The 12,690-nt window shown below is 53.6% G+C and overlaps 3 protein-coding genes across 5 annotated transcripts in view; 1 reads left to right on the top strand and 2 right to left on the bottom strand.

The window, feature by feature from the left end:
* SCRIB (scribble planar cell polarity protein) overlaps window positions 1-6,297 on the bottom strand; it is a 57,168-nt gene extending 50,871 nt beyond the window's left edge. For all 3 annotated transcript variants that reach the window (XM_081325018.1, XM_081325019.1, XM_081325020.1), the window contains exon 1: window positions 6,027-6,297. In XM_081325018.1, the coding sequence (XP_081181144.1) occupies window positions 6,027-6,188 (162 nt within the window). In that variant the 5' untranslated portion in view covers window positions 6,189-6,297. The remainder of the gene's footprint in view (window positions 1-6,026) is intronic.
* LOC308666310 (uncharacterized protein) overlaps window positions 1-12,690 on the top strand; it is a 48,956-nt gene that overhangs the window by 1,974 nt on the left and 34,292 nt on the right. The gene's annotated exons all lie outside the window — the stretch shown is intronic.
* Window positions 7,843-12,690, bottom strand: part of PUF60 (poly(U) binding splicing factor 60) — a 13,782-nt gene continuing 8,934 nt past the window's right edge. The window contains exons 5-11 of the mRNA XM_081325013.1: window positions 12,237-12,398; window positions 12,059-12,151; window positions 11,080-11,293; window positions 10,803-10,993; window positions 10,175-10,319; window positions 8,465-8,700; window positions 7,843-8,272 (exon numbers count right to left, since the gene is read on the bottom strand). Coding sequence (XP_081181139.1) covers window positions 7,973-8,272; window positions 8,465-8,700; window positions 10,175-10,319; window positions 10,803-10,993; window positions 11,080-11,293; window positions 12,059-12,151; window positions 12,237-12,398 — 1,341 coding nt within the window. The 3' untranslated portion in view covers window positions 7,843-7,972. The remainder of the gene's footprint in view (window positions 8,273-8,464; window positions 8,701-10,174; window positions 10,320-10,802; window positions 10,994-11,079; window positions 11,294-12,058; window positions 12,152-12,236; window positions 12,399-12,690) is intronic.

Here is a 12,690-nt window from a genome sequence, read left to right as displayed (position 1 = left end):
TGTTCTGAATATAATCAATCCATCTTTTCCATTCCAAAATATATTTTTCTTGTGACTGTTCTTTCAGATATGCTGAAACTTTTGCCATTTCAGCTACGTCCATTACTTTAAGTATCCATTGTTCTATTGTAGGTAGGGGACGCGGTGGCTCAGTGGGTTAGGACACTGAGCTTGTCGATCAGAAGGTCGGCAGTTTGGCGGGTCGAATCCCGAGTGCCGCGTAACAGAGTGAGCGCCTGTTACTTGCCCCAGCTTCTGCCAACCTAGCAGTTCGAAAGCACGTAAAAATGCAAGTAGAAAAATAGGGACCACTATGGTGGGAAGGTAACAGCGTTCCGTGCGCCTTTGGCGTCTAGTCATGCCGGCCACATGACCACGGAGACGTCCTCGGACAAGCGCTGGCTCTTCGGCTTTGAAACGGAGATGAGCACCGGCCCCTAGAGTCGGAAACGACTAGCACGCATGTGTGGGGGAACCTTATTGTAGGTAAATCTTCTTTCTTCCAATGTTGCGCCACCAACAGTCTGGCTGCCGTTATTAAGTGTAACATTAATTTAGTTTCTATAACAGTACAATCCAAAATAATCCCCAATAAGAATAGCTGCGGAGTAAATCTTTTTTTTTCTTAAAAACTTTCTGAAAAATCCACCATATTTTTATCCAAAAGGCTTTAACATTTTTACATGTCCACCATATATGATAATAAGTTGCCTCTTCACTACCACATCTCCAACACTTAGGTGGCTGATTTGGATACATACATGCTAACTTTTTGGGATCTAAATGCCATCTATAAAACATCTTGTAAAAATTCTCTCTTAGGTTTTGTGCTTGTGTAAATTTTACATTTCTAACCCAATTTTTTTCCCAAGTATCCATCATTATGGGCTCTTGAATATTCTGAGCCCATTTTATCATACAATCTTTAACTAACTCCGATTCTGAATCAGTCTCTATAAGAGCATTATATAACCGTTTTATATGCGATTGACTTTGATCTCTAATTTGCTTTATCAAATTTTCATCAACTTTTATTATACCAATTTTCTGATCTTCCTTCCATCTAGCTTGTAATTCTATAAACTGAAACCAAGTCTGTTCTATCTTTTCTTCCTTTAAAACATTTAAAGGTTTCAGTTTCAAAATATTCCCTTCCATCCTGAGAAGTTCTTGATAAGTCATCACATCTTGTTTCTGCTCCACATTTATATTTCCTATTGCATGTCTAGGTATTGCCCATATAGGTATTCTGTTATTTAATATATATCGGTACTTTTTCCAAACTCGGAACAAAGCGTTCCTTAAGATATGAGTCTTAAAAATATTATCCACCTTTTTGTCATAAAATAAATACGTGTGCCATCCATACAGTAAATCATGCCCCTCAATATTCAGTATTCTTTCATCCGTTAAATTGAACCAATCACTAATTGTTGATAACACAACTGCATCATAATACAATCTCAAATTGGGCATCTTCAGACCCCCTCTCTCACGTGCATCTTGCATTATTTTAAGCTTTACTCTTGGTCTTTTCCCTGCCCAGATAAATTTATTAATACCTTTTTGCCACTCATTTAAATTTGCATCTTTCTTGAGTATTGGTATCATTTGGAACAAAAATAAAATTTTGGTAAGACATTCATCTTCACGGCTGCTATTCTCCCCAACCAAGACAATTGTAATTTTTTCCAACTATCAATCTCCTTTTGTACTTTTTGCCATAACAATTCATAATTGTTTTTATATAATTTCACATTCGATGCTGTGATATATACCCCCAAGTATTTAACCTTTTTTACTATTTCAAATCCTGTTGATTTTTCTAACGCTTCTCTTTGTTTTATAGTCATAGTTTTTGTTAATATTTTAGTTTTTTGCTTATTAACTTTAAATCCAGAAATTTGTCCATATTGTATTATCACATCCAATAATTCTAAAACCGATTGAGTAGGTTGAGTTAAAGTAACAACCAAGCATCGTGCCCAAACATTGATTGCTATACATCCTTCCTGATTAGAAAAGCAACGTGGTTCCTTCTTTGGTTTTCACGCCCTGAGTAGGTGAACAACCTCGCCTTGTCCTGACTGAGTCCATTTCAACTGGATGATGCTTGAAGAGTGGGGCCATTTCGCCTTCACAGTGTTGAGCCCTGGAAATTCACCCTCCCACCCCTGGCACACCTTCCCTCCAGAGGCTCCATTGGGGAGCCCTGCAAATTCTCGAGCCTCTCAGGTTCGTTTCATGACGGTGAAGGTCATTTAACAAACCGAAGCAAACAGCAGGCCCAATCTTCCTTCATTTAATGACCGACTGATTAGTCAAATGAGTGCAGTGTAAAAAAAAGTCATTAAAATGAGTCCCATTCATTTTACAAAGTGCTGACTTACGACCCTAATAGGCAAGCTTCTCCCTCAGAGTTATAACGCGAGGACTGCCTGCATCCTGAAAGACCCTCAGCAGCTCTACAAGTTCTCTCTGACCTGCACCTTGCCAATTGTTTTGTATTTCCTCTTAGGTGTTTCTTTTTTCCTCCAGGAGCGGTTTGCCCCTGCCTCCCTCCTCCGCCACTCAATGAGGACCCAGATTGTTGGGGGCAATTAAGCTGACTTTGTAATAATGCCGCTCGGGGTGTGTGTGTGTGAAAGCCCTAATAAGCAGGTATATACATAGAATGAAGGCTACTGCTAAGCTTGTAAGCCGCCCTGAGTCTTCGGAGAAGGGCGAGATATAAATGGAATTAAAATAAAAAAATAAAAAAAATATGCAGGGGTGCCTTTGCTGCTGTTGGGATCGTCCTCCTGTGTCGCTGCTGCTCAATATAAGGGCCTGGGCTTGCGTTAGCCGGGCAGCTGGGACGCCCTTCTGGCCTTGGGTGATCCTGCTGGGATTATACATTCTTGGCCTGCACCCTTCACTTGTCCCTCCCAGGAACAATCCCCCCCCCACAACTTGCCATGATGGGGCAGCACAGCAGGATGCTAGGATACATGGGCTAACAATGCAATGCAACTGCAAAAAAAGCAATGGCCATCCTAGACTACAGCAACAGAAGCAGAATATCAAGATCAAGAGATATTGTTGTTTCTATTTTGCATCGGTCAAAGCAGACTTAAGTCTGGACAATACATCGTAGGAATCCTAAAACCAGTCATATCTAGTCCAACATCCTGCATCTTGCTCTGCCCAGGAGAGCTTTTCTGATAATAATATCTCTTTAAAGACCTCTAGTAAAAGAGCTCCTTTCCTGTGGCAGTCTGTTCCCCTGACTGACATCCCATGCCGTGCTGAGGCTCCCCCCCCCGCCATGTTTAACCAGATCCTTCCTTGCAGCATCTCCCCCTCCCCACCACACAGACACTTCTGGCCAGCTCTGGGGGAGCAGCTGTCCTCCCTTCACCTTTGGAGGCTACAAAGAACCAGCACCTTGACTCTTTCCTCCCCTTTCAGCCCCTTGCCGGCCCTCTTCGGCCTGGCTCCAATCAGGCCCTGGGCTCTTGGGGGCCCCAGAATTGGACTCTACAAGCCCCTGGGAGGACAGAGTTCAGGGAATAATTACGCCTCCCAATCTGGATTCTATGCTCCTGCTAAGGCCCCCCAACGTAGCTGCTTTAGCTGCTGCCGCCTGATGACTAACTTGAAGGAAGGAGACAAACTGCCTGGGAGCCTCACCGCCTCTCCCAATTCTGCCCACTGACAGGTCTCACCCTTTTCTGATGAAAATCCTGCCAAGCACCAATTCCCAAGGACACACTCCTACCGTCAGCAAGCACAGATGCCATCTTCCCCCACACACTGAACAAGCTGCAGATCCACTCCATAAGTAAATCTCATGTACTTCTCGGCTCTGCCCTCTACAACTGCATCCAATATTGCTTCACAACAGTCTCCCAGCAATGAGGACTGCCCCATCTTTTCTTGGATCCTGGCACGCCTAGCGCTGGTCTCGATCCCTCTAGGGAAGGGTGAGAAACAACGGTTGGAAACTGATCATGGAGAGAAGCAACCCGGAATTAAGGAGAAACTTCCTGACAGTGAGGACAACCACTGGAACAGTTTACCCCCAGAAATCACGGGTGCTCCATCACTGGAGATTTTAAAGAAGAAAAAAATAGAGAATCACCTGTCAAAGATGGTGTAGATTCTCCTGCTTGAGCGGGGGGGGGGGGGGGGGCTGGACTAGAAGACCTCCAGGGTCCCTTCCAGCTCTGTTCTATTCTATTCTAAATCTCTGAAATCCTCCTCTTGAACTCCTCTCCCTTCCGTTCATCCCAAATCATTTCTCTTCTACTCCGTCTGCCGGAGGTTCCTTACTTCGTCATCTTCCCTCGTTCTTTCCAACAAAGCCACCGCTGCATTGATTTGCCTCTTTTGTTCCTTGCTCTCTTTCACTGTATTCTTTGCAACTTTTTCTCTCAACGTGCATATGATTTCTGTTATTCATACATTCCCATTTAGAGCCCCCCCCATCTTCATTTCACCATGCTTTCTTTTTTGTATTTCTCATTAGCATATCTTCCACTCGTAAGGGAACGCTCCATCGGCCATGGAGACCACAAAAAGAAACTGCAGACAATGGGAAGAAAGCGGGTTGCATGCAAAAGTGGGTGAGCAGGACAAAGGAGCATTGAGATGGCCTGGCCATGCAGAGAGAAGGGAGAACGACCAAATATATGAAAATGGCATCAGCCACGGGAAAGTTGTTTCACTTTTTTGCGGCGTTTAAATTTTCCCCTCAAGATCCACTTTTGCCACTACTAAGAAATGGCCTGCTCCACATTTAGAATGCCTCATTCCGGCCCTGACACTCTCAAACTTTCCGCATCAAATCAAATCTGCCTTTACTTTCACACCTTTCACAAGTTTACACATAAATCTGAAGTTTTCAATCCTGTACCCCACCCAGAGCGGCAGCCAAGTTGCAATGGAGTTGGGCCACCTTACAAACTGGATGAAGACTTATGCTTAAGCCTTACATTTGAAACATACTTTTTCTAAGCAAGCACTCGCCGATCACCATTCTCGTTCATTTCGGTGTCTCTGAACAGCCCAGTTGCTGCCTGCCCTGTCTCATCTCACCCACCCGTTTCTCTCCCCTGAGTCTCAGGCACTCAGAACCCAATTCCTGCCAAGCCCCTTCTTCTCTGCTTCTCCCATCACCACCGCTCCCTGGAAGGTAATAGTGCACAACTGTCACCCGCTTACCGATTCTTACTTGGAGACCCGCCCATCAAAAAATTAGAGGATATACCAGCCCACACTTTGACTCTTTCATTCATAAAAAAAGACACGAGTTACGCTGCCTGTATTCATCAGCTCCATCCACAAGACCAGACATCCCACTTCACTTTCCTCTTTCTCTCGCTGGGGCTTCACCCGGGTGCATTTCTATGTTTTACGTCTTTCATTTGTTGATTTATCACTTGTAACTTTTATGTACACCGAGAGCTTATGCACCGAAGGCAACTTCCTTGTGTGTCCAATCACACTTGGCCAATAAAGAATTCTATTTTATTCTAATTGCTGCCATTTACTCCTTCTGCACACCCAGCCTGAGACTTTCCCACGCCAGACGGGGTACTCTCGGGGTACCCAGTTCAGCCTCCCCCCCCACAGGGTCAGGCAGGGAAAGCGCCCAGCAGCGCCTTGGCGGGCTCCCTACCGGCACCAAGGCCACTTCGGGCGCGTCCAGGCCAGGAGCCGCCCGTGGGTCAGGAAATCTCAGCGAGGCCACGGCCGCTCCTGGGGACCGGCCATTTTCCCAGGAGGGCTCTGCGCCGCCAAGACCGGCCGAGGCGACCCCCGCCAGCCCGGGCAGAGTGAGCCAGGGAAGGAGCCCCGCCCGTTGGGACCCCTCGCCCGGGCGGGGGGGAGGGGGCCAGGCGCGCGGGGGCCGTCGCTCCACAGGCGACAGGTGCACGGCGGGGCCAGCCGGGGGGGCGGGAGGGGTCTCCCACCGCGCGACGCCAGCGAGGACGGCGACCCCCGCCCGCCCCCCCCCCCGCCCGAGAGCCTGGCGGGCCCACCTTGGGCAGCTCGCGGAGCTGGTTGGCGTCGAGCAGGAGCTCCTCCAGCGAGCGGCTGTAGCGGTAGACGTCGTCGGGCACGGCCTGCAGCGAGCAGTGCCGCCGGTCCAGCGTCTCCACCTGCCGGTTGCAGCGCCACAGCGGCGGCATGCAGCGCAGCATCCTCGGCGCCGGGCCGGCGGGGGTCCGGGCGGGGGGCACCGGGCCGCGCGGGCTCAGCGGCCGAGCCGGCGGCGCGGCATCCCGGCGGCAGGGGGGGCTCCTCCTCCTCCTCCTCCTCTTCCTCTTCCTCCTCGCCCTCCGCCGCGAAGCACTCTGGGACGGCGCCGCCCCGCCGCGGAGGACTGCCCAGCGCGCCCGGCCGGAACCATAGATCGCGCGGCCTAGCGCGTCCCGCCGTCTGCGCAGGCTCCGCTCCCTCCCCGCCTCTCTGTGCCCCGCCCCGCTCTTCCCGCGGCGACTCCCTCCCGCGCCCTCCGCCGCGCCGGGAAGAAGCGGGCCGCTCCGCTCCGGGCGGCGGGGGAAGGAGCTCGCCGGCCGTGGGGCGGAAGGTATCCCCGAGAGGGGCGGTCCCGACAGGATCTCCAAGGGCGGCCCCGCGTGGAGTGCGCGGCAGTAGTCCAGCCGGGAAGCGGACGAGCGCGGGACGGAGAGGGCAGGGCCGCGGGTCCGGGAGTGGCCAAGAGGGACCCGGGCAAAGGCGGGCGCTGCTCCTGCTCCGGGAGAGACCGGGGGCGGGGGGGGGGGGGGCGAAAGCCTTCGGGGGGAGCCCTGGGCGGCTGGAAACTGCCGCTGGATGCCGTCTTCCTCCGCCCATCCTGGGACCTCCCAGCCAGGCCTCCCTGAATGGCGGGGCAGCGGGTGAAGGTGGGGGCAAGAGACCAGAGCGCCCCCCAACACAATGGGCACACACACCCCCCCCCCAGAGCCAGCCCATAAGACAAGCCTGGTGGGCCCAGGTTGGGTGAACCTCCCGAGGGGCTGGGTGGGGCTTCCTCCAGCGCAAGCAGCCCTCTTTCCCTCCGCCTTGCCCAAGGTCTTCCCAGGCCGAACGTCGCTCCCACAAAAGGGAAGTGGGGGGGGGGAACCATTATCTACTAGGGCAGGCGTATTCCCTCACAAGGAAGAGCGTCTGCCCTGTTTCCGGGTTTTCCCACTTCAGTGGGGTCACCTCCTCCTCCAGGGCAGCCCCTGCAGGGATTCTGGACCAAACATGACTGGAGGCTCTCATTGTGTTTATGTAGCGGGAAAGAATGGTAGGGTAGCTCAGGGCTTCAAGACTGGAGCTTGTCAGCTGGAGAGTGGACAGCCTGGGTTCGAGATGGTGAGCTTCGGTTCCTGGCCCCAGCGCCTGCTCACCTAGCGGTTTGAATGCATGCAATGTGAGTAGGTAAAAAGGTACCACTTTGGTGGGAAGGTAACCGCATTCCATGTGCCTCGGCCTACAGTCATGCCGGCTGCACGACCACGGAAAAGTCTTTGGGTAAGGCTGGCTCCCTCAGCTAAGAAATGGAAAGGAGCACTGCCCCCCTAGGAGTGGACGGGGGATAGGGCAAACCTTTACCTTTAGTGTGGAAGAGACATTACGCAAAGACTAATGTACTGGCTTTCTTGATAAAAACTGTTTTTCAATTTGTTGGAATTGACAAGGCGGCCAATTTTAGTCCGAAGTGAAAATGCAGCACCACCACCAAACTGACTGTTTGGGATCTGGTGCCTAATAATAAATTGCCTGGGAATGGCTACCTGTCCCAACCTGCATTCCCATTTTGCCACTGTGGAGGTAATGCTCTCACACGTACAACAGACAACGGAGTTTCTTCCTGGCATCTTTACCAACAACTATGTGTACAACACAGGATAATGCTGGTCCAAAAATATTCCAGAAAACATGGGGAAAGGGAGTCACTGGGAAAAATGAAAGAGAAGTCTCTTTGTGAAAGAGTTCATGCGGAGAGGTCGCTATTATCAAATCTCTCCTGGTCATACACTTCAGCCACAACCTTCCTGCCTGCAAACCAGCGCCCATTCAGTGCCTGGATGGCTTTATGAGTCTCTGAGGCCATGGAGAATTCCACAAAGATCTTGACGATGATCTCGGCGTCTTCCTCCTCGCCCTGCTTCTCTTGATAGATGATGACTCGGTTGACAGCCCCAAATTTGCCACACTCCTCCGTTACTTCTCCTTCCAAGTCATCATCAATGTCCTTGGGGTCCACCATGTTCCGCAAAACCATCACTGTTGACTGTGGTGAAGAAAAAAGCAGGGAAAGGTCACTTCCCAGGACTCGAGGTGTTCCAGGGAATCCCCTTCCGCCCAGCCTTGTTTTGTTCCCTCCGTCACCGAGATGGGAAGCGGCCCACCACTCTTCCATGACGGGCTCAGTTTGGAGGCAAATCCCTGGTAGCCCTTACACCGGCACCGCTGGAGGACCCACCTCTTGTTTCCGGAGAAGCTTCTGCATCACCATGTGGCGGGCGCTGCTGCCAGAGATGCTCATGTGCTCCTGTTCACTGAGCATCTCCGGCCTTTCAGATTCTTGAAAAACCTCCTCCTCCTCCTTCTCCTTCTTGGCTTCTAGCAGGCCTAGCGTTGGGGGACTGGCCAAGATGGGGTTCACCACACCCACCTGGGGAATAGTGACAGGAATGGGTGGGCGAGCTGGTGTGACACCTAGAAGAAAAACATACGTGAAAAGAACTAGGTCACCCATGTGCCCTCGTGCTCCGCTCCCAAACAGAATTATCCAAGGCATCTCAAGCAAGGATGGTAATCCCACCAGGTCAATACGCACAATCAACCCAAATTTAGAGAAATGGGCAGTCTCTCAACTCACAACTTGCACAGCAGAACCACATCTATGGCAGACAGCTGTATCAACAAGGAGTGAAAATCTCAGGAAGAAGCTCAAGACACAGACACACACACACACATGGCTCAGGTGACTCCTCCGCCCTTCCACTCCACAGAAAGGGGAAGGGAAGTGGTCCTCCAGCCACAACTGTAATGGAGCCTGCCTGTTACAGCCATAAGTCGTAGAACGGGTCAGTCACACCATCAACCTGATTTTACGACTTTTTGAAGCAGTTACGAAACAAATCTATTGCTCACTGTGATGCGATTTTGCTGAAAAACGAAGTGGACAAAACTCAAAATGTGCAGTCATGTGACCACAGCACCCTGCAAATGGCCATCAATGCAGCTCTGTTGCTGGGCGCCCAAAAGGCAATCAGGTAATTGCGCAACGAAACGAGGACGCCTATCCGGTCAGCCCAAGCACAGCCACGGGGGTGGGATGGGGGTGGTGGGTGTTGGGGGGGGAGGAGGAGGAGGCAGGAAAGAGCTTGAAACCAGGTTGGGTGACAGAAGCAGCCCGGGAAAAGACCCCCAGTCTCCAGCCACCAACATTTGACCACCAATGTCTTCCAAGGTAACATCAATGGGGCCAATTGTTTCTCTATGACAAAGATGTGTAAAGTCAGAATTATTCAAATTGCTAAAGAAAATATCAGCGCGGCTTATGCAACATTCTCTGGCTAGAGAAATTGTCCGAAGTTTTCGAAGCCCAAAGCCCACCAGATGCAGAAGATGCATCAGATCAGAGGCCAGGAGAGAGGAGGAGGAGAAGAGGTTTGGGGTTCCTCCAAGAGCCACCCCCTTCGGCCTTCTCCCCTTTCCCGCCCAGGGGGAGGTTCCTGACCAGCTGGCCCAAAGCCTTGCCCCCCCTCCTCCTCCCCAGCACTCCCACCTCCAGGCTTCTTGTCCACAAACGCCCTGAGGCTCTCCTCACTCCCAAGACTAGAACCCTCGCCCATCCAGCACATGCTCCACAGGGCAGGGCTGCTCGGCCGGCCGCAGTGGCCCCAATCTGCACATTCTGACCTGGTTTGCAGCCCTTTCGCTCCTATGAAAACTCCTCCTCCTCCACGCCAGGAGGCCAGAGGATGCAGCAGCCTTCTCCTTTCACTTTCTTTCACAGACACAACAGACGTTGTGGAAAAGAGGGAGAAGCTGGGGGTAACATCCCCCTCACAGAAAGAAAGGTTGCCCTCCCCCCACCCGGCCGCTGGGCCAGAGGCGGTTTCGCAGTGCACCCCCACGCAGGGCAGCTCCCTCCCTCCTCCCAGCTGCCAGGCCACTCACTCACCCGTGATGACTCCTGGCGCCTGAGCTGCCATCACAGCCTGCGGTAAGGCCCCCAGGGGCTGCGCTAGGGTCAGGGCTGGGGTCACCAGTCCGGGGGTGGCTAACGTGCTAAGGACAGCGGCACCCGCCACCCCTGCCACGGCTTCCTACAAGAGAAAAGCCAGCTCTGCTACAGCCCCTGCAGCCACGGGGCTTCTTCTGCACCCCAAGAGGCCCTCAGCCAGAAGCCCCTCCAGGGAGAAGCCCCGCTCGGCTGGCGGAGGCCGTGCTGGAGGTAAACGGCCACCGCCTTCCCTGGGCCCAGTAGAGCGGGAGGGGCGTCTCGGGCCAGCGTTCGCCTTTGCCTGCCTGGCGGTTTCATTGCCCAGCCCCAGGGACATCAGCCGGGGCAGCAGAGGGAGGAGAGACAGGCCCCCTGCACAGAAGCCTCCGGTCCCCTCCAGCTACCTGATGCGGATGGAGGAGGCCTGTCGGAGGAGCTCGCAGAGGGAAAGGGAGGAGGGCCGCTCTCTGCCCTCGGACTTGGGGCTGGGGCTGCAGCAGGAAGGCCAGTCCGGCTGCCAGGGCTACCGCCTCCCCTTGGATCAAGCCCTCTCCCCCAACTCCGCTCTCCAGATCCTGCTTCCTACCTGAGCGGTGATTTTTGCTGTGGCGGCAGCCGCGGCTACGGCTGCTGCAGGAGGCAGGCCTCCCGGGGTGGCTGGGGTCAGCAGAGGCATGGGTGGAGTGACCGCTTTGCCCACACGGAGATACTGGCCCCCCAGGTCAAAGAGGTTCATGGAAGAGACGGCGTCCTGCGAGGACTGGGCCTTCTCGTATTCTGAACGAGCAGAAAGAGCAACATGGAGAACTGAGCACCGGCTCTGGGCCCTCAGCAGTGGGGCAGCTGGCCCCAGGGCTTCTTACCAATGAAGCCGTAGCCCTTGTGCTTCCCCGTGGTGGGATCCCGGGCCAGCGTGCAGGACTTGATCTTCCCAAAGGCCTCGAAGACACTCTTGATGTCATCGTCAGAAAGATCCTGGTGCACCGACGCCACGTAAATGCGGTTGAAGGCTCGGGCCTCCTCTGCCAGCTGGTCAATGATGGGCTGTGCTTGGCCAATGTTGCTGGGCCTCCCCACCTGCAGGAAGACAATCCGTGAGGGCCTCTGGGCAGCGCCAGGCCCCTAGCGCACCACCTTCTCAACTGCCTGCCAAGGGGGCACCTGGCCTAGCCAACAAAAAGGGGGGGGGACACTAGCCTGTTCTATAAGCCTAACATTTTATAAACCCTGATTCAGCAAACAAACGTTCCCACATCCAGACTTACTCATTGGGCTTACACCCTGTCTTTTTTTCTTGGCAATTTTATTCCCAAGGCAACCCTGTGGGGTAGGTTGGGAAGAGAACGTGTCAGCGGCCAGCAAGATGAACCTGGGCCTCCTCGTTCCCAGCCCAACCCCTCCACCTCACTACCCCTGGCATAACCCTGGCATGACAGATGAGGGAGCAGGGGAACCTGGCCTGCTGCTTGGACTCTTGTGTTAAGCCAGTCACTGCACTGAGTTCCGATTTGTTTTTGCCACTGTGCCCACCGCGTCAAGGGAATACAGCAAGGATGTTTTGTTAACCTGGCTTTGCAACCCCTTCTCAAGGTTCCTTGCCACGAAGTGAGTTGCAAGCGCCAGGCAGGCCAGCCGTCCACCACTATGGGGTGGAGAATCCTTTGCTGTTCAGGGGCCACGGATGGCCTTGGGCAAAGCCCTTGGCCCGTTTCTAAAGAAGCCCCGGATGCACCCCTGCAGAAATCTTTGCCCTGCTGGAGAGATGGCAAGACAGGTGGCACGGCTCTTCCCCCCTTACCGGACGCAGAGATACTGCTGGCCCCCAGGCCTCCCCTCACGTACCTTGATGTTCCGCCCTCCCAGCATCACGGAGTTCATCTGCTCCAGGGCCAGCTGAGCGGCTTCAGGCACCTCATATTCCACAAAAGCAAAGCCCTGGCCAAGCAGAAAAGGGGGCTTAAAGCTCACGCACTCCACCCACCCCACAGCCCCCCCCCCCACCGGTCCCGGTCCCCCTCACCTTATGCTTCATGGTCACGGAATCCCAGGACATGTCGATGCTCTTGATGGGCCCAAAGGGGGCAAAGGCCTGCCGAATGGTGTCCTCTCCCAGCTCATAGTAGATGGAGCCCACGTAGACCCGGCACATGATGGCCAGGGCCCGTTGCCGCTGCGCTGCCATCTGTATTGGAGAGAAGGTCTGGCTGGTCAGAGCAGGAGGCAGGCTCAGGGGCCCAGCAGCTCTCCCGTGCCCCCCTCCCCAGGAGCAGCAGGAGGCTCCCCGAGGGGGAACTACCCCAGCCCACCCTTGCCCTCCCGCTGCCACCCCAAAGGGCCCTTCTCCACGATTCTGCCCCCACACAGCAAGAGATCCAGATCGGGCACCTCGTCTCCGTCTTCCCCTGAAACATCCCCCACCCCAGGACGCTGCCTCTCCCTCTGGGCAGGCGCCTCTGGGAACAAACAACAGACAC

Source organism: Vipera berus (genome assembly GCF_964194415.1).
Source record: "Vipera berus genome assembly, chromosome: 3".
NCBI lineage: Eukaryota > Metazoa > Chordata > Lepidosauria > Squamata > Viperidae > Vipera > Vipera berus.
Note: the sequence above shows the minus strand (reverse complement) of the source record. Positions and strands in the feature narration are given on the sequence as shown.